Source organism: Ornithodoros turicata, chromosome 1 (genome assembly GCF_037126465.1).
Source record: "Ornithodoros turicata isolate Travis chromosome 1, ASM3712646v1, whole genome shotgun sequence".
NCBI classification, from domain to species: Eukaryota; Metazoa; Arthropoda; class Arachnida; order Ixodida; family Argasidae; genus Ornithodoros; species Ornithodoros turicata.
This window is the reverse complement of record NC_088201.1, coordinates 96,634,025-96,655,681: the sequence shown is the minus strand read 5'-3', so window position 1 is coordinate 96,655,681 and position 21,657 is coordinate 96,634,025. Positions and strand designations below refer to the sequence as shown.

The following is a 21,657-nucleotide window of genomic DNA, read 5'->3' as shown; positions in this document are numbered from 1 at the left end:
AAACTGGGCTGGAGGCAACTGGACATGACCTGGTACCAGTTCAAGCTGGGCAGGTGGCAACTGGAAAGTGAAGTGGTGCCAGTTCAAGTTCAAGCTCGACCAATTGACATGTTTGGGAGAAGTTTCGGTTTGGGGGTTCCGGGATAGGTTTGTAATAACACATATGAAGATTACGAAAGCAAGCTTGGGGGGACGATCGGAAAGCAACTTTATAGTAAAAAAATCATATTTCTATTTTTTTGAAGGTGCGTTAATGTTAACAAAAGCTAATTTGGAATTATTATGTTTGCATATTTTGTGCGTTCCTGCTCCTCTGATGAATGACGCTTTTGAACAAGGTGTAACGGTCGCTTGCTGCTTCCAGATGCAGCGTTCGCGCTTGTCTGCTGTGTTTTGACTTTTCGCGTTCGTCTCAGCATGCCCCAAGTGGCATTTTTGCTCTTAATGTTATTAGCGTGACATGCGACAATATAAATTACAGCGAGCGTCATTGGCTTCAGTACGACCAGACAGGTGTCATGCGATTGCGGCTATGTTGCAGCTGCGAAGACTGCTTCATCGTGAGTATGCTATGGTCAAGTGTTTTTTGCTTCCTGCGAATAAAGCAGAAATATAAATAATGGTACCGTCCTGCTGCACGTAAAGTTTGTCTCCCCAGTGTGTAGCAGAGAACATATGGACGCGTTTCTTTCACGACCAACGTCCGGTTTATGCAAATGCGATGTTAACGTTAACAAAGCAACTTTTTGCTCACAACACGCTGTGAAAAGTGTCTCTTGGTTTCTCGTTCTTTTATTCATCATGTGCCGTTAGTCTGCGCGTTCTCGCTTTTAATGCATGTCATTCTCGTGTTTCAGATCCTTCACACGGAAAACACGGGTTGCTCTAGAATCCGCATAGCTCACCAGAGTACTCGTGGCGTGGATCGGAAAAGCATGTGAGTCTGTTGTGGAGTAATTGTGCCTTTCAATTCATGTTTTGGTGATAATATTGTGCTTCACAGGACGACTGCGAAGCAATATGTCGGACTCCAAAAGCGCCTCATGTAACGGGGGATACACAGGAAAGGTGAGTGTCTGCGACACATGTGTGTGTAGTGGACTAAATGAATTAGTAATGATAGTCTTCTGCAGCTCTATACGTAGAAAACCAACTGATGACATGACTTCCACGGCTGCCCGCAATGCTTCCTGTGTTCCTCAACCGTTTCTGTAAAGTCAGTGAGAAACTGCATCGTGAAATACAAAATGTCTGTTTCAGACGTGCACAATAAAATAATTCATGTTTATTTCAGCATCATGCATCTGTGGGTTTCATCATGGAGATCCAAATGAGCTCCCGAGTGGCTCAGTTCCGCTTGGAGGAGAAACGTTGCTACTTCGGCTGCGACCAGTTGCAAGCTGGTATTTTGAACTGGGACCAGTTCAAGCTGGGACCAGCTGCCAACTGGTTTTGAACTGGTCCCAGTTCAAACTGGGACCAGCTGCAAACTGGTTTTCAACTGGTCCCAGTTCAAACTGGGACCAGCTCAAACTGTGTTATTGAACTGGGACCAGTTCAAGCTGGGACCAGCTGCAAACTGGTTTTGAACTGGTCCCAGCTCAAACTGTGTTATTGAACTGGGATCAGTTCAAGCTGGGACCAGCTGCAAACTGGTTTTGAACTGGTCCCAGTTCAATAACACAGTTTGAACTGGTCCCAGTTGGAAAATTTTTCATCTGGGTATGGTCAAGTGTTTTTTGCTTCCTGCGAATAAAGCAGAAATATAAATAATGGTACCGTCCTGCTGCACGTAAAGTTTGTCTCCCCAGTGTGTAGCAGAGAACATATGGACGCGTTTCTTTCACGACCAACGTCCGGTTTATGCAAATGCGATGTTAACGTTAACAAAGCAACTTTTTGCTCACAACACGCTGTGAAAAGTGTCTCTTGGTTTCTCGTTCTTTTATTCATCATGTGCCGTTAGTCTGCGCGTTCTCGCTTTTAATGCATGTCATTCTCGTGTTTCAGATCCTTCACACGGAAAACACGGGTTGCTCTAGAATCCGCATAGCTCACCAGAGTACTCGTGGCGTGGATCGGAAAAGCATGTGAGTCTGTTGTGGAGTAATTGTGCCTTTCAATTCATGTTTTGGTGATAATATTGTGCTTCACAGGACGACTGCGAAGCAATATGTCGGACTCCAAAAGCGCCTCATGTAACGGGGGATACACAGGAAAGGTGAGTGTCTGCGACACATGTGTGTGTAGTGGACTAAATGAATTAGTAATGATAGTCTTCTGCAGCTCTATACGTAGAAAACCAACTGATGACATGACTTCCACGGCTGCCCGCAATGCTTCCTGTGTTCCTCAACCGTTTCTGTAAAGTCAGTGAGAAACTGCATCGTGAAATACAAAATGTCTGTTTCAGACGTGCACAATAAAATAATTCATGTTTATTTCAGCATCATGCATCTGTGGGTTTCATCATGGAGATCCAAATGAGCTCCCGAGTGGCTCAGTTCCGCTTGGAGGAGAAACGTTGCTACTTCGGCTGCGACCAGTTGCAAGCTGGTATTTTGAACTGGGACCAGTTCAAGCTGGGACCAGCTGCCAACTGGTTTTGAACTGGTCCCAGTTCAAACTGGGACCAGCTGCAAACTGGTTTTCAACTGGTCCCAGTTCAAACTGGGACCAGCTCAAACTGTGTTATTGAACTGGGACCAGTTCAAGCTGGGACCAGCTGCAAACTGGTTTTGAACTGGTCCCAGCTCAAACTGTGTTATTGAACTGGGATCAGTTCAAGCTGGGACCAGCTGCAAACTGGTTTTGAACTGGTCCCAGTTCAATAACACAGTTTGAACTGGTCCCAGTTGGAAAATTTTTCATCTGGGAGGTTTCTGTAGTGATTCTTTGGTGTAATTACTGATTTGACTTTGTTTCAGATGATCATCTCGATTGATATTAATAAAAAAATATTCTATGAGTTGGGAAGGCCTCAACTATCTATTATGTATTTCTGAGTCATGTCTGTTGATTTCCTCTGTAGAAAACTTTTACATTAATTTGCATTTGAGATGTTTTGTTTGTTTGTGGCTTCTACGTGTAGAACTTACTGTTGCAAAGTTATCATAAAAAAATGATGAAATTTAAGTAGTTTCTCGTAGTAGTATTGTTTCTAACCCTGTTGAAAAAGCGTATAGAACTCTCTATCTGTAAAGAAATGAGCAATATGAGAAAAGCAACGAGCAGTATGAGCAACGCTATGGGCAGTATGAGCAACGTTATGGGCAGTATGAGCAATGTTATGAGCCGCACGGCAAGGCCAACGACGCGCTATGTGCGCAGATACGTACACTAATGTCAGTGGACTCGTCTATGATCAAGCTGTAGAACGACTCGCCAATATCTTGCGCAAGGTCATCTCTGAAGTGGTGGAAAAGCACATTTTTCAGCACTGCCGAACATTTGGACCGGTGCATTTTGTAGTGCTTTGCTACAGCACTGTCGGCAAAACACTTCTTGTAAATCCCATTTAAGTGGTCAGCCGTAAGCACTGATGTGTGCTCTGCAATAAAAAGAGCTGTTCTGCCTTCTGCATCATGTGCTGGGTCCACTTTTTGAAAGGCAAATTTGACAGTCTGCTGACCTGACGATATGTGCCCCACCGCAGCCTTGTGTTTCGCACTGTTGCCATGCGCCTTCAAATCCGAATATTTAGAGCCTCAAGCGCATCCACAATACCTGCACTCAGCCACCTCAGAACCGTCTGCCCGCGTTCTGCATCGTAGCCATGAGCTCAGCAGTGGGTCCTTGAGTCACTCCTTACGGAATTTTTGGGTATAAACGACTTTCGGCATTCCAGCGAAGTGAGAGCACACAGAGACAGCAAACGCTTCACACCGAAACTTTGCATGGAACACGCGACAGCGGTCGAGACGCGAAGACATGAGGAACCGCCTCAAGCTTGAGAGTCCGGACAACTCGCTGTATAAGAAAAGGCAAGTTGGTGTCCCGAAGGAACAGTCAAATCCGGATAGTCGTTTCATGGTCCCGGTATCGCAACGAAGCTATTGAATATGACCTTATTTGCACGACAAAATGACCCTCTGACAAGCCTTCTCTGTGCTGACTTTCCGTACCGAAAGCAACGGTCTGCATGAATTCACAACACACACACACAAATAGAGATACGATGATGAGATGGGGCTGATGCCGGCCAGCAGGCTGGGCGCTGCCCCAGTGCTACTTGTACGTGATGAGAGATGATGATGGATATGATAAGGGGTCCGGTAATCAAAGCAGGGTGGAGAGGCCTGTTGATGACAGGAAGTCCCAAAGGTGACGCAGAGCTTGGCGCGTATGAGCTGTACTGGACCATGGGCCCAGCACCTTGCCTATGGTAAATGGGCGATGATCGATCGCATGCAGTTCGTGCTGCAAGATCGCACGCTCCCGCTGGTAGTCCGGGCAGTCCATAAGTAGGTGGTACAGGTCTGCACGCACACTGCATGCTGCACAAAGGTCCGAGGGTGCACGGCCAAGACGCTGCCTCATAACTGGTGTAAATGCAACATTCAGCCGCATGCGGTGAAGAAGGGATGCGTAGTGTCGCGGAAGGCGATGAGGAAGCGACAGTGAAAGAGAAGGATCCACTGCGTGGAGCAGAGAGTAGGGTGTAATGCCATGCAGCCACTGTGAACTTGTCTTGTCTGCAGAGAGAGCACGGACGAGGGCCTGACGATCACCTTTGGGCAAGATGATAGAGTGGGCTGAAGCTATATGATGACCCCGCAAAGCCGCCCGGTCGGCCTCTTCATTTCCGGGTACCCACTGTAATACTATGCAGTGGCCCAGGTCCAGCAGCTCCTTGTAAGTTTCAAGCACGTCAGCAACAATGGACATGAGAGGACCTCGAATGCCCATTGTTGCGAGGCACTGGATAGCAGCTATCGAGTCTGTGTAGAAGGCCCATGGCCGAGCTGAACACTGCAGGATCTTGCGCATGGCAAAGAGCAAAGCATGTAGCTCAGCACATGTTGACGACGTCAGATGCGAGAGACGGAAGATACCAGTTATGTCTTCGGACGGAATAATATAGGCGCATGCAGAGCTGGCTTTTGTAGACGAGCCATCCGTAAAAACAGGAGTAAAGCCTGCATACAGCTCGCTCATGATATCCAGTGTGAGCGCCTTGGACACACCTGCAGCGACATCATCCTTTCTCTGCAGCCCGGGAAGGATAGTGAGGCAGATGGCAGAGGGAGGGTCCAAGGTGGAGTTGAACACGCCTGGGGTTCAACTTGAAAACGTGGCAGGTGAGGCTTCAGCTGTTAAATGCAGGACCTGAACTTGTCATTCCTCCGACGGGAAAGCTTCAGCAGTAAAGGGTGCCGCCGGTGATGAGCCAACAAACGGAGATAGTGACGGCTCGTCTCATTAAAGCGCTGTATAGCAAGCGGAGTCTCTCTCGCTTCTGCCATGACTAAACAAGTATCCGTTGTTCTTGGCATGCCCAGGCACACACGAAGGCTACGTGCCAAAAGACATTGAAGCTTGGACTCGGAGGATGGCGAAATCCCGTGTAATACTGGAAGGTGTATAGGAGCGGACCACGCACCAAGGCTCGATGAATGGCCAAAAGAGATCGCGCATCGCAGCCCCATATGAGGTGGAGTATGAATTCACAAGTGACGTGATATTTATCGCCCTTTTCGCTCTCTGCATGTTGGATGTGCTTTGTACAGTTGAAATTATTGCGTAAAGTAGTACTGCAGCACAGTTTTCGGCTTGTGTTTGTTGTTCCAGCGAGGGGCGCGAGCGAGACAATTATTCTTCGGCTAGAATTCAGCAGAATCCCGCCGACTCTGCTAGGATCCGCCAAATTTGGGGAGGGCACCGCCAGAATTTCCGCTAGCCGTCAAATAAAAAATCTGCCCCGTCAGACGCGACTGAATCCGCCAGATCTAGCGGGAAATCCGCTAAATTGGCAACACTGCCAATGAATTCGCAGCTGCACTGCTCACTCATCGGGGAACCAGTGGAAACCGGTTGTCAGCCTTCTTCAAGGACAGATACGTGAAGCCACGAAAAGTCATATCTGCAATCCAATGACAAGTACGAAGGCGCGTACACGTCACAGTGGCCGTTCAGGTGCATCTACGTCATAAAACATGGCTGCGCCCATGTGTGTTTCGGAATGAATTATTTGTTTTTCTGACATGGTACTGTATCGAATTAGGAGCATGAGGGTGCATTTTTTGGAGAGTTGGATGTGGGCTTCCAGAATATCACAGCCTCTATATTCATGACCATCGTCATCCTCCGCTCCTGCGCTACGCGCCTCGAATAGATCTCATTATCGTCCCTTCTGTTTTTGTGGCTGGTCCCTTGTTCAGCCGCAACGACCGGCACCACGTATGCATGGTGAAGAAAGCAGACAAACATACACAGATGAGAGAACACAGCAACGCAGTACAAGTGCAACAGCTGTTACTTCACATTAACATAATCACTGCCATCCCTACGCGTCTGACAAAACCGTATGTCTGCACCAGGGTAGAGAGATGGGGCAGTTGGCAACGATCCAGGGAGAAGCAAGCAGCCAAACATACATAGATAAGAGAACATCGGGAGACAATACAACTCCGAAGCTCCACTGATCAGTGGGTCAGTCTGTCCACAGCCTGTCCACCGCCAGAGACTAGATGGGGGCGGCTGTGCCCCTCCCCACATTCCGACGTACCTTGAACGTAAATGGTACACGACTGAATTGTAACGAGTTAATTCTCTAGTTAGTTAGTAAATTAGAAAAGTAAGATAAACTTTGCAGCTTTGAGCAACCCACCATGGGCGCTACCTGCTCTATTGATTATCCAGTTGTTCAGTTGTTTGAATTCGTAATCACTTAAATTCACTTCCCAAAGACTAGAAGCATAACCGCCTCCACGTCTTCTCCTTGTTGTCCTGCAGACAGATGCCATTAATAATTCTGCTATGACCCCAACTTTCTCAAATGGCGTTCGCCGTGGTGGTTCATAAATGTCGTTCTAAAAGGAAAAACCTCCTTCTGTTCCTTTTCAACAATGTCTTCTGAATAACAGTTGTTGTAGCACATACGTGCCATTTGGTAGAAATACGATGATTCGGTGCCATTTGATAAATACAATTCAACGCAATTCGAATATTGTTGAAGGGTCACCCATAAGTTATTGTGTGTCAGAAGTCTTAGAAGGGAAGTTGAAATTGTATGTGCGTACATTACACATGATTAGACTTTCAATGCCATTGCGTGTGTATGTGTGTAATTACTTATTGAGCACACAAAACGCACGGTATTTGGAATGCTGAATGAAAAACACTTTGCGCTACGCGGAAGTAGCCAATATACCTAAGCCTAACTGCTCCGTAAGATTCTAAAGTGAAATCCTTGAGAAAGTAGAAACTTCACAGGGCAAGCAAATCGGATGTCAAATCACGGTCAGAAAATATGTCTTCATCATAGTGTAAAATAATTGCGAAATGCGCCCGTAACATTCTGAACACCGTGAAGTATCCGTATTTTCATACGAAAAAAAAAAAAATGTGTACATGTGACTAGCGTCGTAGTTTGCATTGAGCTTAGCTAGACAACTGACTCTCAGTTTGGTAGTATTGACGCTTCAACTCTAATCACACGTTAAATGTAGTGGAACCGTCGCATGCATCAGTCGTATGACCGTAACTTGGTTTTTTTCTGTACGTATAGGCCTAGACACACATTGTTTTCTGTATTTGTCTTTCGTTGACGCCTTGAGGTTGAGAATGAATTCCGGTGTGAGGCCGAATGCGGTCACCGTGCTCTCCACAACCTCGGATGTGATGATCGTGAGGATCGCGTTTCTATGACGCCAATCTTGCACCCACAAAGCGTCCGAAAGTATCTGAAGCGTCTGCATTCGTCCGCAAGTATCTGCTCGTCAAAAAAAAAAAAAAAAGTAACTATCGCCGTGCCCAGCATGTGGTTTGCATGCTGGGCACAGCTCGATAATTACTTTCTTGAAGAATACACGTCCCCCAGTTGATGTGTGCAAGAAGTCTCAGGGGGACTGGAATAATGCCTGCAAGAAAATACATATGAAGAAAGAACATGCGCCCTATAAGTCCGTATCACGAGTAAAACACGCCATTACACGGACTACCGCTGAGTATTAGTGGTGACTCATCCTGGTAGACAACGTGGACCCGAGCGCATATCTGACAATAACATACTGGCATTTAGGGCACATTTATGCTGCAGCATCGCTGCTCGCTGCAGCTTCAAGCACATCGCTGCTCGCATAACCGCTAGGGTGCGTTTACCCTGCAGATTGCTCAAGATGCTGCTCGCTTTCGCTATATCAGTCGCCTAGCAGCGTTCACTGTGGAAGTATGATTTCTTCATCTGACAGCGACAGTTCGGACTCTCTTGCGGTCAAGTTATGGTTCGCGTCAAGGAGGAAAGCCAGAAGATATGGAGTTCACCCTTTGAATCAAGAACGCCCTAAAGAAGGCTATTTTCACACGTATTTTCAGCGCTTGAAGACCTATCCCGAAAGGTTCTCTGAACACGTCAGGATGTCACTGTCCACATTCGAGTACATACTGAACATGATGACACCTGAAGTGGAAATGCAGCTGAATATCCCTCCAAACGTCGTGAACCCTATATCTGTCGAGGAGCGGCTCGTAGTTACATTAAGGTAGGTTGCTTCATGCATTTTAGTTTATATGAATTTATGCTACTGTTTATTGTACTGCTTATTTGCGTTTACTGACGGCAATTGTGTTTATTAAAGCTTGAAAGGAATACATACTGAGCGACAGGAAAAGTCATAATCTGAAGCAGTACGTTGGGGAGTAGGTGGATATATCCCGTGGCTTGTAAATGTTCGCATCGTAGATACCATTGACTTTTTATTCGTTTCCTCGTATCTTTAACGGAATTTAGATAGCTGCTGCATGACGTCTACAGCTTTTTTTTTTTTTTTTTTTTTGCGGTGAAGACAACATATGCCTAACGATCTGGCAGACCTTTCATTCCTGTAGTAAATGTATATCCTTTCCTCCCGCGTACCCTTTGCGACCAACAACGGAACCAGAAGACAAGAGCAGAATTACAAACAGCAGACGAGCTTTTACTGCGAACAAAATAGAGACGGCATAGCTACGGCATTACTCTTGGCTGTGCCACGTTCTGGGTTGCGACAGTTGAGTGCAACTGCCGTCGAAGAAGGCAATCCCTTGTGACGGCGCTGGCCCACTGTTTGATGGGGATTGGCGGGAGACCACAGTTGCCGAGCGGGGACTGGAGTACACAGGTGTTACTGGCGGAGTTGAATATTCTCCCCTACCAAAGTACGACGATGGGTGATAAGGATCACTGAACCCGTGGCCCTCAGGAACCGTTCTCCCTCCGTCTGTATGGTACGTGCCTGTTGGTCCGTAACCAGATCCGTATGCCCGTTCCATCACAAGTCGTTGAACGTCAATTCTGAATATCATCTTATTTACGGGTGTCATACATCTCACGTGAGGAAGAAGGGATGTGAAAAACGCAACATCTTCATCCTGTCTCGCAGCCGACTGGGACTCCTTTTCTTTACCTAATCGTAACTTTTCTTTTTCAATTCCGACGAGCTCGCTACCAATTAAATCAGTGGGCCGCGTCCTCTTCCTGTGGCCAAGTGAGCTTGTCGGCATCTGTGGAATGGGAGTCGAATGGATCGGTGGGCATGCAGTCGATGTCGGTTGAGACTGAGGGAGCACCGGGGTGCTGCAGCTTGAGGTTGGTGTTAGCGGGCGGGAGCTCGCATCAGCCTCTTGGTCACTGTCGAGGTTTTCATCACGCGCTTCAGTATCCCCTTGCGCTGGATCGGTGAAGCTAAGGTTTCCACTTTTTTCCCTTGGCTCAAAAATGTCACGCAAGAAAAGTAGAGACCGAAAGTACTGCCACTGTACAGCGTCCTCGGGGGCTGGGTCTCCCGATGACGGCTTTGGCAGAGATTGGTACTTGTCCTTGAACTGCTGGCGCAACGTCTTCCATTTGCCTTTAGCTTCGGCTATTGCTGAAAAAATGACAGAAAGGAACGTTTTTGGTGTGACTCTGAGTAGCTTTCTACCAGTTCTTTTCCTTTTCAGGTTTTTAGCAACCGGAAACTCCTATGCAAGTCTGGCAGCAGAATTTCGACTCGGGCATACAACAGTTTCGGATATCGTCAAACAGATGTTACCACTGCTGTGGAAAGTCTTACAGCCACTCCATATGAAGCCACCAACCGCGGAAGGCTTCAGAGAAATTGCTCACAACTTTTACCGGAAGTGAGGATTCCCAAATTGTGCCGGAGCCATAGACGGCAAACACATCCGGATACTATCTCCAAAATGGTCCGGAACTATGTTTTTCAACTACAAGAGCTATTTCTCGATAGTCCTGCAAGCCGTCAGCGACGCAGAGTACAGATTCATTTTCATTGAGGTCGGATCTTACGGGAAGGAAAGCGATGGAGGCATTTTTAGGACCTCAGCGTTGTACGACAGGATTACAAAGGGTACACTTGGCATCCCCGAAGACAGAGGCCTCCCGCATAGCAACGTAGCGGCACCCTTTGTATTCATCGGTGACGAAGCCTACCCATTGCTCAAGCATCTGATGAAGCCGTACGCAAGAAGAACCCTTGACCCAGCAAAAGAGAAGTTCAACGTAGCCCTTTCTAGAGCAAGGAAGACCATTGAACGTGCTTTTGGCATTGCCGCTGGAAAGTGGAGAATACTACGAAAGTCAATTGAGACGAATGTGGGCATAGCGGAGTGGGCAGTTAAGGCAGCCTGTGTCCTGCATAACGTCGTTATTGACAAGGAAAACGTGGATCTTCACCATGCCGGGGACGTACTTTCCAGGGCCCCAACGGGAAGAAGGAATCATGGTGCTTCTGCCGAAGCCGTTGAAGTGCGCAATCACTTCAAGAACTTTTTTAACGATCTGTGAAGCCTGACCCGTGACGAACTGAACGAAAAATTCTGTTGTGAGACAATGTGACCTCATTCCTGTGCCCCTTTTTTGACATGCTTCTTGGTATTATTAAAATACGTACTTGTTCCACATTTCTCCGCAACCTCAGTCCAAAGCTTATCGAGCTTGAACCTGTTGTGATGGTCAGCATGGCGTTGGTTCCAAATAGCTGTTCGTTCAAACACAGCCGATATTAGCACATCTTTCATATTTTCGCCCATAGCGGTACCACGCGAAGGGTCAATTGTTATCGGTGACAGATAAACATAGAAAGCGGTGAAAACTGGGAAAGAATGGAAACGAGGAAAAGTGGGAAGGAGGAAACCGACTTCATCACAACCAATCGCAGGTCGGATTTCAAGACGCCAGTCATCAATGATACCAGGAAGACAAACATGTTTACTTTCCTAGGTGCAGCGAGCAGAGCGGCAAGCAGCGGCGAGGATAAGCGAGCAGCCAGGCTGCAGGGTAAATGCACCAACAGAAAGCTCTGTGTTTGACCTGTCATCGCCAGAAGTCAGGTAGTCCCCGGGCATGTTCAAACATGTTTGGCAGCATTGTTGTGGCGAGATCATGGCGTGCATCTTTGGCAAGCAGCGATGCTGCAGCATGAACGCGCCCACAGAGATACATGTGTTTGTTTCGTCATCGCCAAACAGCGATGTGCCATGTGCCAGCAGCGATGCTGCAGCATAAATGCACCCTGACTGCAAGCAGGCGTCCCAAGCACGATGTCAGACAGTCAGGTGTAGTGAAGTCGTAACGCCGCGCCTACGTCGTACAGTCACCACGTTAACAATCGGCACGCTCTTCCCTCTCTTGCCGGTAGAGCGCAGAGCCCGTCTCTGGGCATTTATCGCGTTCGCAAACTTGTGGCGGCGTGTAGCACGCGCTCTTTATCACTTTGTATTCTACTTTGGTTCTACTTTCACCTGACGACAAATGGCTACTCCAATAATGGGGAAAAACCTCCCTCCCCCGCGGTGTCACTCTGGTTACAAGACATGCACGGAGAACGTGTCCATGTTGCTGCACTCAACAAGGGATGTTTCCCAGGAGTGGTGGTGTTCGGTGAGGGCGTGATGCCCACATCTGCTGCCTTTTTGGCTTTTTTGGCATTTATAGCTGGTATTTTGGGGGGTTATAAGAGTCTAGGGGGTACTGTAGGGGTGTGCATACGGTGCTGGGAAAATCCCAGCTCTCAGGGCGCTCAGTTGGCGCGGGAACTGCGTAATACCGCATTCTTCAGCAGAAAGATTACGTTTTGTGAGGAACATTTTGAACCGAAGTTGGCAACGAAGGCAATGGAACGAATATACATATGCGACGAAGCACGTGTCTGGCTTCTGCGCTTAGTCGCAACTGGAGCTTCACAGCTTGTATGAGATTCGCTGGGGTCCAGCCCCCCCCCCCCAAAAAAAAAGAAAAAGCGGGGGGGGAGGGGGTCCCAGCCTATATGGGAGGTTGTTTCCGTCTTAGGGGATAGCAGACATTCTGAACCAATTTATGCAAACGGGAAAAAAAAAACGCCAATAATACAAGTAAAGAGATACGGTGTAGTTTTTCGCTTACGTATTTGTCGGCTTTCATACGAGATAAACGTTCAAGCATCTTGTGCACCATCGTCTTAGGACAACCTCCCTGCGTAATCCCCATCGACTATCGATACACAGTAAATCATTTTACACGTTTATTCGCTCAAAACAGGCGTATTCTTATAAATACACTCTTTTCTGCCCCGCAAACGGTAGCAAATGGCGTAAAAAGAGCATTACTAAGTTACAATATCCACACACACCACGTTTTATCCCATGGCGATCATTAATGGTGTAAAGTGAGGTGTTTACATCCTAACACTTTTTTACATCCCATTTGAACTGCGAATATGGTGTTGAAAACGGTGTTTTAATTCGTCCAAGGTATCATACTGGTACCACTCAGCAGTTAATGATATTAAAAACGATAACTTGAGTTACAAACACAGTACTTGACAGGAAAGGATGTCAGGAATTTAAATGGTATCCTCGACGCGTTGCAGGCGTACGTTTTAATTGCAAAGACGAATTCCCGTCACCGTTACAGGCGTCCGCGCTACTACACTTAAAGGAGTACCGAGGGCCGCCCAAATATTTTCAGAAAGTGTGTGTGTCATTTTACCGAATGGCGCTAAAGGTTTTGATGTGTGCAATTTGCTTCCCAGAAAAAAAACTCACATAGACATGGGTAGAGTAGAGTAGAGTAGAAGTAGCTGCGGGGGGGGGGGGGGGGGGGGTTGGAGCTTGTAAACATGGGTCCGCGCCTTAACTCGCCACTCCGGATATTACGAGGAGGAGAAGGTATGATGCCACGCCGCCGATGACGTTATAACTTATAAGGAGAGCTCGTTCTGGTTCACCGGTTAGTAGGGATCAGTCCCTCGTCCGTTTGCCGCCGCAAACCAGTTTTGCCAGTTCTCCCGGGGAATTGGGGATAGAATGTGCGGCCGAATCATTACCGAGCCAGGAGAAAGCCTTTTTCGGAACACCGAACAGCCAAGTAGCAGACGACAGAGGAGTAGCAGGCGACATTTCTCTAGACCAATCAGCGAGAGTTTCCTTATGGCTGTATTGAAGCGGCTAATTTGCGAAATAATTCGCTCAGATGTTGTAAGTGTTGCTCACGTGATGCGATAGCGAAGAGTAAATCGTCTGCATAAGCAAAAGGTCGCGAATTGTGCTGTCGATGAAGCGATGAAAGGGCGAGTTTTAGTGCACCGTACGCGCGAAACTCTCTTTATGTTTTGGGCGGGCGAAGAAGCACCAACACTATCCCTTACGTACGCAAAGGTACGATGTACGTACGACGCACTAAAAATATCATCAGGCGTCCGGAAGGATTCGGAGAGGCAGAAGGGGGTCACGATAACGGTACTTGCGATATCTTAGTCAGCCATCGATATCTGGTCGTAGGCCTTTGTTAGGTCGCTCTTTGAAAAAACGTGGCGCTTCCGATAGGTTCGCAGTGAAGTCAGAAGTGTGGGACAATGGATAGCGAACATGTATTGTTGCCAGATTCAAGATTCTGTAATCGCCGCAAGGTCTCCTGTCCAGTTTCTTTTGGAAACATGTGCAAAGGCGATGCCAAGCTGCTTCAAGACTCCTATCTATGGTCTCTGTTCCAACATCCAGCATCTGTCCGGATTCCTGACGTGCTATGGCAAACCTTTCAGGACTCAAACGGAGCGCTCTGGCGACAACTGGCTGGCCGCGAGTGAGTATGGGATGCACCACACTGCGTACTTGACAGGTTTCGTCCAGTCGCGTGAAGCCGCCAAGAGTGAAAACTCATGTAAGAGAGCTGCGAAGATAGCGCCTTGTGGGCGAAGAGTTGTAATGACAAGCGGATGACACGTTTACGGTAACACCGGTAAGATTGTCAATGAGCCTTCATCTTGAGACGTCGTTGTATCTTGCTGTGTGCCAGGAAATCGCTGCCCAAAATGCTGTGGATTGTGTCTGATACTTGAAATGCCCAGTGGGACAGCCTCCTTTATCCGAAATCGAGGGTCACAGAACACCGGTAGTAGAGTGGAATCTGCGATCCATTTACTGCTTTGAGGTGCATAATATGAGAACATTCCCTATCATGGGCAGAGGCAAGGACGCAAGAAAGTTTTGTTTCCCCATGAGATTCCTGATGTAGAATAGACGACATTATTGTGGATGGTGAGGATTTCTCATCGCCGTTAGCAATCCCCTGCCTGATTTCCCTACCAGGCACATGGCGATTCACAACGTCGTGCACGGCGGCTGAATTGACTGTGGAGCCAGAGGAGCCTCGCCTCGGCGAAAGGAAAATTGATGATTTTGTAGTGCTGTCACGTCGTTACCTGTCGCGAGATTGCAGCGTTGGTGGGTGTGAGTCTTTTCGACGATGTCGGCGAGGCGTGCACCACTTGACGGAAAGAAACGTAAGCAGCGTTTCCTGCGGTAATTCTGCTGTCGGGGATTGAAGCGGAGGTGTGCCAGCTGAAACAGGCGCAAGGGCATCGTATGGGGAATTGCTCCCGATCACTGATACAGAGAAAGAAAGCTCAGCATCCCTCCGAATTTCCGTCATCTCGTGAGCATGGGCTGGCAATGCCTCGAGGTCGGTGTCTTCCGAAGCTACAATGACCATGTCAATTGACTAAGGCAGCTTCGGGAGGAATGGTTCTCGGAGAATCTTCGGGTCAAAATGAGGTGCTGTACTTCCGAACAACTGTTGCATGTGTCGTAGGAGCTAAGAAGGCTTGTGGTCTTCGATATGCTCGCGCGTGATTAGGTCCTGCAGGCCCCCACGATCATAGAGGGATATTTTTGCATCATGACCGCGGTGTTCAGTTTGTCGTACGGACTGTCGTCAGGAGGAGAGATGAGGTTGTCAGCTACTTCAATGAGGGCGTCTTCTGGGAGTACAGAAGAAGAACAGTCTGGGTGACAGACATGACATAGTGAAACTTTGTCATCTGCGATGTTACATGTCCCAAGGCAGACTCACACTGAGCTTGACCAAACCATTATGACCGGCTGTGATCTGACGAACTGTGGAAAACGACTGACGAAATGGGAAACCGAGGACACAGATGGGGGGGGGGGGGGAAGTAACTCTGTATCCCATCCATATCGGCTTAGTGGAGTGAGAATTTCGAGTAACCAATGAGGTAACAGCAAAGACAGAAACATCCTCTCGGAGGTAATGGGTGGCACTCAAGTTGAGAGGTGACGTTATACGCACGCTGGGACTTGCAACTTCCAGTTCGAAATTATAGCAGGGATGGGACACTCCCATTGATCGCAATGGGGACGTTTTTCGGGCAGCAGCAGCGCCAAATACGACCCCAGTGGTTGCAAGACCAATTCTGCGCATGAGCATTCGCAATAATTTTGGTTAAGGCGGCGGGTACCGCATTCGTCCGAGGACACTGTTTTTCATGCTTATCCAACATGGCGGAGAGCTCTGCGGTCTGTCCGGTGCTGCGGGTTCTGTGCCTTTCATTAATTATTCTACTGGTTTACGAGGCGGACGTCAGAAAGTGACAAACACAGATATTGGAACGGAAACACTGTATTCATCAAGCTTATTCATAGATGTGCAAATATGTTGTCACTAGCTTTCTCGAAATGGCTGCGCAGGCGTTGCAAAAAAGTATAATTACATAGTTAACAAACACATCACAGGGTTTCTTCGTAACAAGCTTCTTCTGGAGGAGGCATGCTTTGTGACTTGCTTTCCAGTATCATGAAGCTTGGCTTTAAGGCGGTCTTTATATATTTGCCGGTGGTCTTTATATATCAGGCGGTCTTTATATCGAAAAAGAAGTTGTTGCTGTTGTTGCCAGGTTCTTTGGCATTTCAATGTGGATCTCCGTACGTACACAACGCTTCCGGGAAAGCAGTTTCGGTGTTCTGCACCTCGAAGGACCTGAAAATAATCGATCAAATGTGAATCCTGCAATTCCGGTTTCTGCACGTACTAACTACCTTCACAGAGATACGAGTATTCTTATTCTTACCAGTGCGCTTTTGCTTGGCGTATATCCGTGTATCCGGAACTGATGTCCATCACATCTGTGCAATACAAAGTCGCATAACAGTTCACGCACCCACCCAGGCACATTCACTATAACTCATAATATTTCTACGGTTGCTTACTTTGAAAAATACAGGTTGATACCAAGCGCACACTAACGCACCAGCTTCCGCCTTCCGTTGCTACCACTCCAACGATCAACGGTTCAAAGCTCGCGCCCAAAGTTTCGGGTTGCTTGCTGGCGGTTGAAGGAATGTGACCACGTGACACACACATTCTAAATCGAAGAGAACGAGTCTACTCAAAGAAACTTAGGCTCGCACTTTGTCCAGTTGTCGTAGAAGAAGTACACCTATTAAGTCGGGTTTTGTTTTCATGATGAAGAAGTCTTGCGAAGTGATGGCGCCCCAATCGATACTACCGTGGCGACACACTTGGCGCGGCCGCGAAACTCTCGCAGTGGCCCCCCTGTGATTATAGTTTCGCTCGAGTGGAGAAAAGCAAAAGTCTATAAAATCTTAGGTTCAACGACAACCAAGATGAGTACGTCTGTGAACGTCTGCTCCGAAACAAATAACTTACTTTAAAAAATAATGTGCACGCGCTTTTCGAATGGCGAAGTTCAGTTGGAAGTGAGTGCCTGTTCTGTGTCGTGCTCGTCCTACAGTCTCTCTTTGCACCCGTTCATTTAGCACAGTAACTACCAATACGCCGAGTTTGCTGCCATTTTACCTTCCTTCTGCACTCTTAAAAAAAGAGGTGTACTTTAACTCCTTTCCTTGCCACATATATAACACCCTTTTGGAGAGTACAATTACACTCAAAAGGGTGTCTCCTCACTCCCTCAAGGGAGTAGCATAACACCTTCTCCCTGCCGTGGAGTAATATTACTCTCCAGTAGGGAGAAAGGTGTTATGCTACTCCCTTGAGGGAGTGAGGAGACACCCTTTTGAGCGTAATTGTACTCTGCAAAAGGGTGTTATATATGTGGCAAAAAAAAGGAGTTAAAGTACACCTTTTTTTTAAGAGTGTGGCGTTTTATTCCTTTTCGCCACTGCTATGACCGATGATGATATCATTACAGTGATAACTCACACTAAACTGATTAGTAGGCAATCACACTTACCTGCTTCGTATGAGGTATCACTTGGAGTGAACTAGATCTCGTTTTATAGCTGTATTTCTCCCAACCCTCCTCGGCAACAAAGAGCGTGAACGACTCATTTTTCTTTCACGTCATCTAAATATTTGAAGAAGCAGGTACGACGCGTCCAGCGTAAACATAAGCAGGATATGCTGCGTGCGCGTTCACCGCACATATTCAAAATTGCCTATATGTAAGATGATATCTTTTAAACAGCGCAGTGCTGCTTATCTGGCATTAAAGCCTGTGTGGAGAACAAAGCCGAGAGGAACTCGCTGTTTCAAGCACCATACACACAGGGTGTGTTTTTTTATATATCCGTTACTGTTTTTTTTAAAGCAAGAAACAGTGAGAGCAGCACTGATGCCATGTTTGCGGTCGGGTCACGCAGAAAGACGCACGTCCTGCGGGAAGGAACCTGTAACTTCTGGACGACTAATAACTTAAAATTCATTGGTTATAGCTTTTTTTAATAAGATGTTTTCGCGAAAATGTCAGACAGCAAAATTGGAGGTGAACGTTATTTATATCCACCATTTTTTTCAACAAACCTGAGACGGGCATATACTTTGAGACATTAATTGACAAGCTTTGGCATACAAGTGAAGCGAGACCAGAACTACGCACTTCTCGGGCGCAAAAACGACATCGCTTCGGCTTACCTGGGCCAGAAAGCCGTCTGTCTAGGCAACAGATCAGCGCTTATTCCAATCAGCTTGATGCCTACGAACCATGTGACCCTTCGACGCGAACACCCTTTCTCTCTTTTTACGCTTCGGCAGTGCGTAGTTCTGGTTTCGCTTCATTTGCATAAGTTTGGCTATTTCTATCTCAGAGTACGTGCCCGTCTCCTTTTTTTTAAATTCTGTGTTAGAGCCAAGAAGTAACTGCTGCTATTAGCAGCGCACAGATATGGACGGATGGGGAGAGGACAGCAGGAAGGAGTGGGGGACGAGAGTGGTTAGTATGCGTCCTGGGCGGACTATAGGGGTACTGTGGCGACAATCGTCTGGAAACTCTTGGGAAAACCCAGGGAAAACATCACGCAACACAGCTGGTGATAGGAATCGAATCCTGCTGTCTTCTGGCTGCTATGTCTTCTACCAGTGGGACCGGCTGCTTCAGCGTCCCCGGTGCCGCGGCCCTTCTCCCGCAGCCGCCTTTCGACTTCAGTAACACCGGAGAGTGGCCATCGTGGATTCAGTGTTTTGAGGATTATATGTTCGCGGCTGGATTATATCAGGCGCAGGAAGAAGTCAAGGTACGGACACTCCTCTATTGCATGGGCCCCAAAGCGAGAACAATCCTTGTGTCGACTTGTAAAGAAGAGGGAGTACCGAAAACGTTTCAGCAAGTGAAGAGTACTTTGGACGACTATTTCATTCATCCAGTCAATGAAGTTTATGAGAGCGCTCGCTTTCATAGAAGAGCCCAGGCGGCTGAAGAAACGGTGGACGAATTTTATACGGCACTGTGTTAACATGGTGAAGAAATGCAATTATCGCTCAGCTGAGGTGCAAGAGCGGCTGGTGCGGGACCGATTCGTTGTCGGGCTGCGGGACTCTCCACTGTCGGATCTATTGTGTCCCATCCCAAAGCTGACGCTGGCGGAAGCCCTGATTCAAGCACGTCAGTACGAAGACGCTGAAAAAGAGAAGCGAGCAAGGGAAAACCAAGGCCAGAGCCGCCACGAGGAACCAAATGTGCTTAACATAGATGCTACAGACGTTACAAGGTTACCGGGAGAGAGGAAGCGAGAAGGGTCATGCCAATATTGTGGAGGTGGACAACATCGACGGTTGGACTGCCCTGCGAGGAGAGCGGTATGCCATTATTGTAAAAAGATGGGACACTTTCGCGAGGTGTGCCGTGCTAGGAAGAAGCCTAAGAATGCAACATTGGATACGCTCCATTTAGAAGAGGTGGATGACCGTACGGACAGAGCAAGGTTCACTAGACTAGCAGTTAACGGACACTGGGTCCGGTTTAAGATAGACTCGGGAGCGGAAGTTACGGTAGTACCAGAGGACCTCCCGTGGGTGCCTGAGCTCTTGGATCCAGAAGATGTCAGCCTTACGGGCCCCGGAGGTCATGCGCTTCAGATTCGTGGCTCCTTTTCGGCGACGCTTACCTGGAAGGATAGGACAGCGCAGCAGAGGGTGTACGTCTTGTCTTCACTGTCGACGCCACTTTTGGGACTTCCGGCCATAGAAGCCCTCGGCGTGGTCAAGTTCGTCGAAGGTGTGTCGGCGGTGAAAAGTAAGTTATTTGAGGGCCTTGGTACGCTACACGAGGAGTATACAATACGGCTCAAACCGAACGCGGTCCCCTTCTCCCTTTCTTTGCCTAGAAGAGTACCCATCCCATTGCAGAAAGCAGTTAAAGAAGAATTAGACAGGCTGGAAAAAGAAGGCGTTATTCGGCGTGTGAATGACCCAACCCCGTGGTGTGCGGGCATGGTGGTAGTTCCGAAGCCATCGGGAAAATATCGGATTTATGTGGACCTCACGAAGCTCAATCAGTCGGTCTTGCGGGAACGTCGCATATTACCAACCGTAGACCAGGTGTTAGGACAATTAGGAGAAGCTAAAGTGTTTTCCAAGCTAGATGCGACATCTGGTTTTCACCAGGTTCGGCTGGCAAAAGAAAGCCAAGAACTGACGACTTTTATCACGCCTGCGGGGCGATACTGTTATCAACGTTTGCCGTTTGGGTTGACATCAGCCCCAGAATATTTCCAACGGCAGATTTCCCGAATTTTGGATGGGCAAGAAGGCGTGGTTAACATGATAGATGACGTTCTTGTTTTTGGAGCAGATAAACGTCAGCACGACGAAAGGTTGAAGCAAGTGCTTGATCGCTTGGAAAGAGCAGGAGTGACGCTTAACAGGGACAAATGCGAGTTCGGTGTAACGACCGTAAAATTTTTGGGAGTCTTGGTGAATCCAGACGGAATTTATCCGGATCCTTCAAAAGTGCAAGCTATTACAGAGATGGCCCCACCCCAGGACGTGAGTGCCGTTCGAAGATTTTTAGGCATGGTGAACCATGTAGGAAGGTTTTTACCGAATGTTTCCCAAGAAACTGCGCCAATCAGAGCTTTATTGCGAAAAGGCGTCGCATGGATGTGGGGACCGGAACAACAGCACGCCTTCGAAGAGTTAAAAGTCTTATTAACGTCGGGACAGGGCGTCGCTAAGTACCACCCGGAATACCCAACGACTGTTTCAGCCGATGCTAGTTCATATGGGCTAGGAGCGGTGTTGATTCAGCAACAGCCGTCCGGAGACCGCCTACCGGTCGCTTACGCATCAAGGTCATTAACAGAGACCGAACAGAGGTATAGCCAGCTGGAAAAGGAAGCCCTGGCGGCAGCATGGGCGGTTATGCGTTTTGATGAGTACGTGCGAGGACTACATTTCTCGTTAGAAACTGACCACAGGCTATTGTTGGAATTGCTTGGAACTAAGGGGTTGGATGTATTGCCGCCGAGAATACAGCGTTTCCGAATGAAGCTCATGAGATACCAGTACGACATTCTGCATGTTCCAGGCAAACTACTGGCAACTGCGGATACACTTTCACGAGTGCCGGTGGATGTACCTTGGATGAGGTCCGTGGAACCCATAGAACTTTGCGAGAAGGAGGTACTGAATATAGTGCACCAGGTCCTGCCGCTGAGTTTGCAAGAAGTGATGGATGCACAAAAGGTGGATGGCGAATGTGTATCAGTGAGGGAATATGTTGAAAAGGGTTGGCCGCAGCAGAAAAACGTGCCAGTGCACCTTAGGAAATTTTGGACTTATCGAGATGACTTGAGCGTTGTGGATGATATTTTGCTAAAAGGTCATAGGTTGGTGGTGCCGGCAGCACTTCAGAAGAAGGCGCTTTTGCTGTTACACGAAGGCCATCAAGGCATCGTACGCTGCAAATCGCGAGCACAAGATGCCGT

General features: G+C 47.8%; 1 protein-coding gene and 1 long non-coding RNA gene across 2 annotated transcripts; both read left to right on the top strand.

Annotated features, from left to right (window-relative positions):
- Positions 1-538: 538 nt before the first annotated feature.
- LOC135366796 (uncharacterized) lies at positions 539-1,027 on the top strand. The gene is made up of 3 exons (XR_010414288.1): positions 539-560; positions 858-937; positions 1,004-1,027. It is a non-coding gene; the product is annotated as an uncharacterized LOC135366796 (long non-coding RNA).
- A 9,369-nt stretch (positions 1,028-10,396) lies between these two features.
- LOC135379318 (uncharacterized) lies at positions 10,397-10,987 on the top strand. The gene has a single exon (XM_064612459.1). The coding sequence runs from the start codon at positions 10,397-10,399 to the stop codon at positions 10,985-10,987; it is 591 nt and encodes a 196-aa protein (XP_064468529.1).
- The last annotated feature ends 10,670 nt before the right edge of the window (positions 10,988-21,657 follow it).

Bases quoted from the DNA above. Each gene is read 5' to 3' on its own strand.
- LOC135379318 (XM_064612459.1), top strand. From the start codon at position 10,397: ATGTTTTTCAACTACAAGAGCTATTTCTCGATAGTCCTGCAAGCCGTC.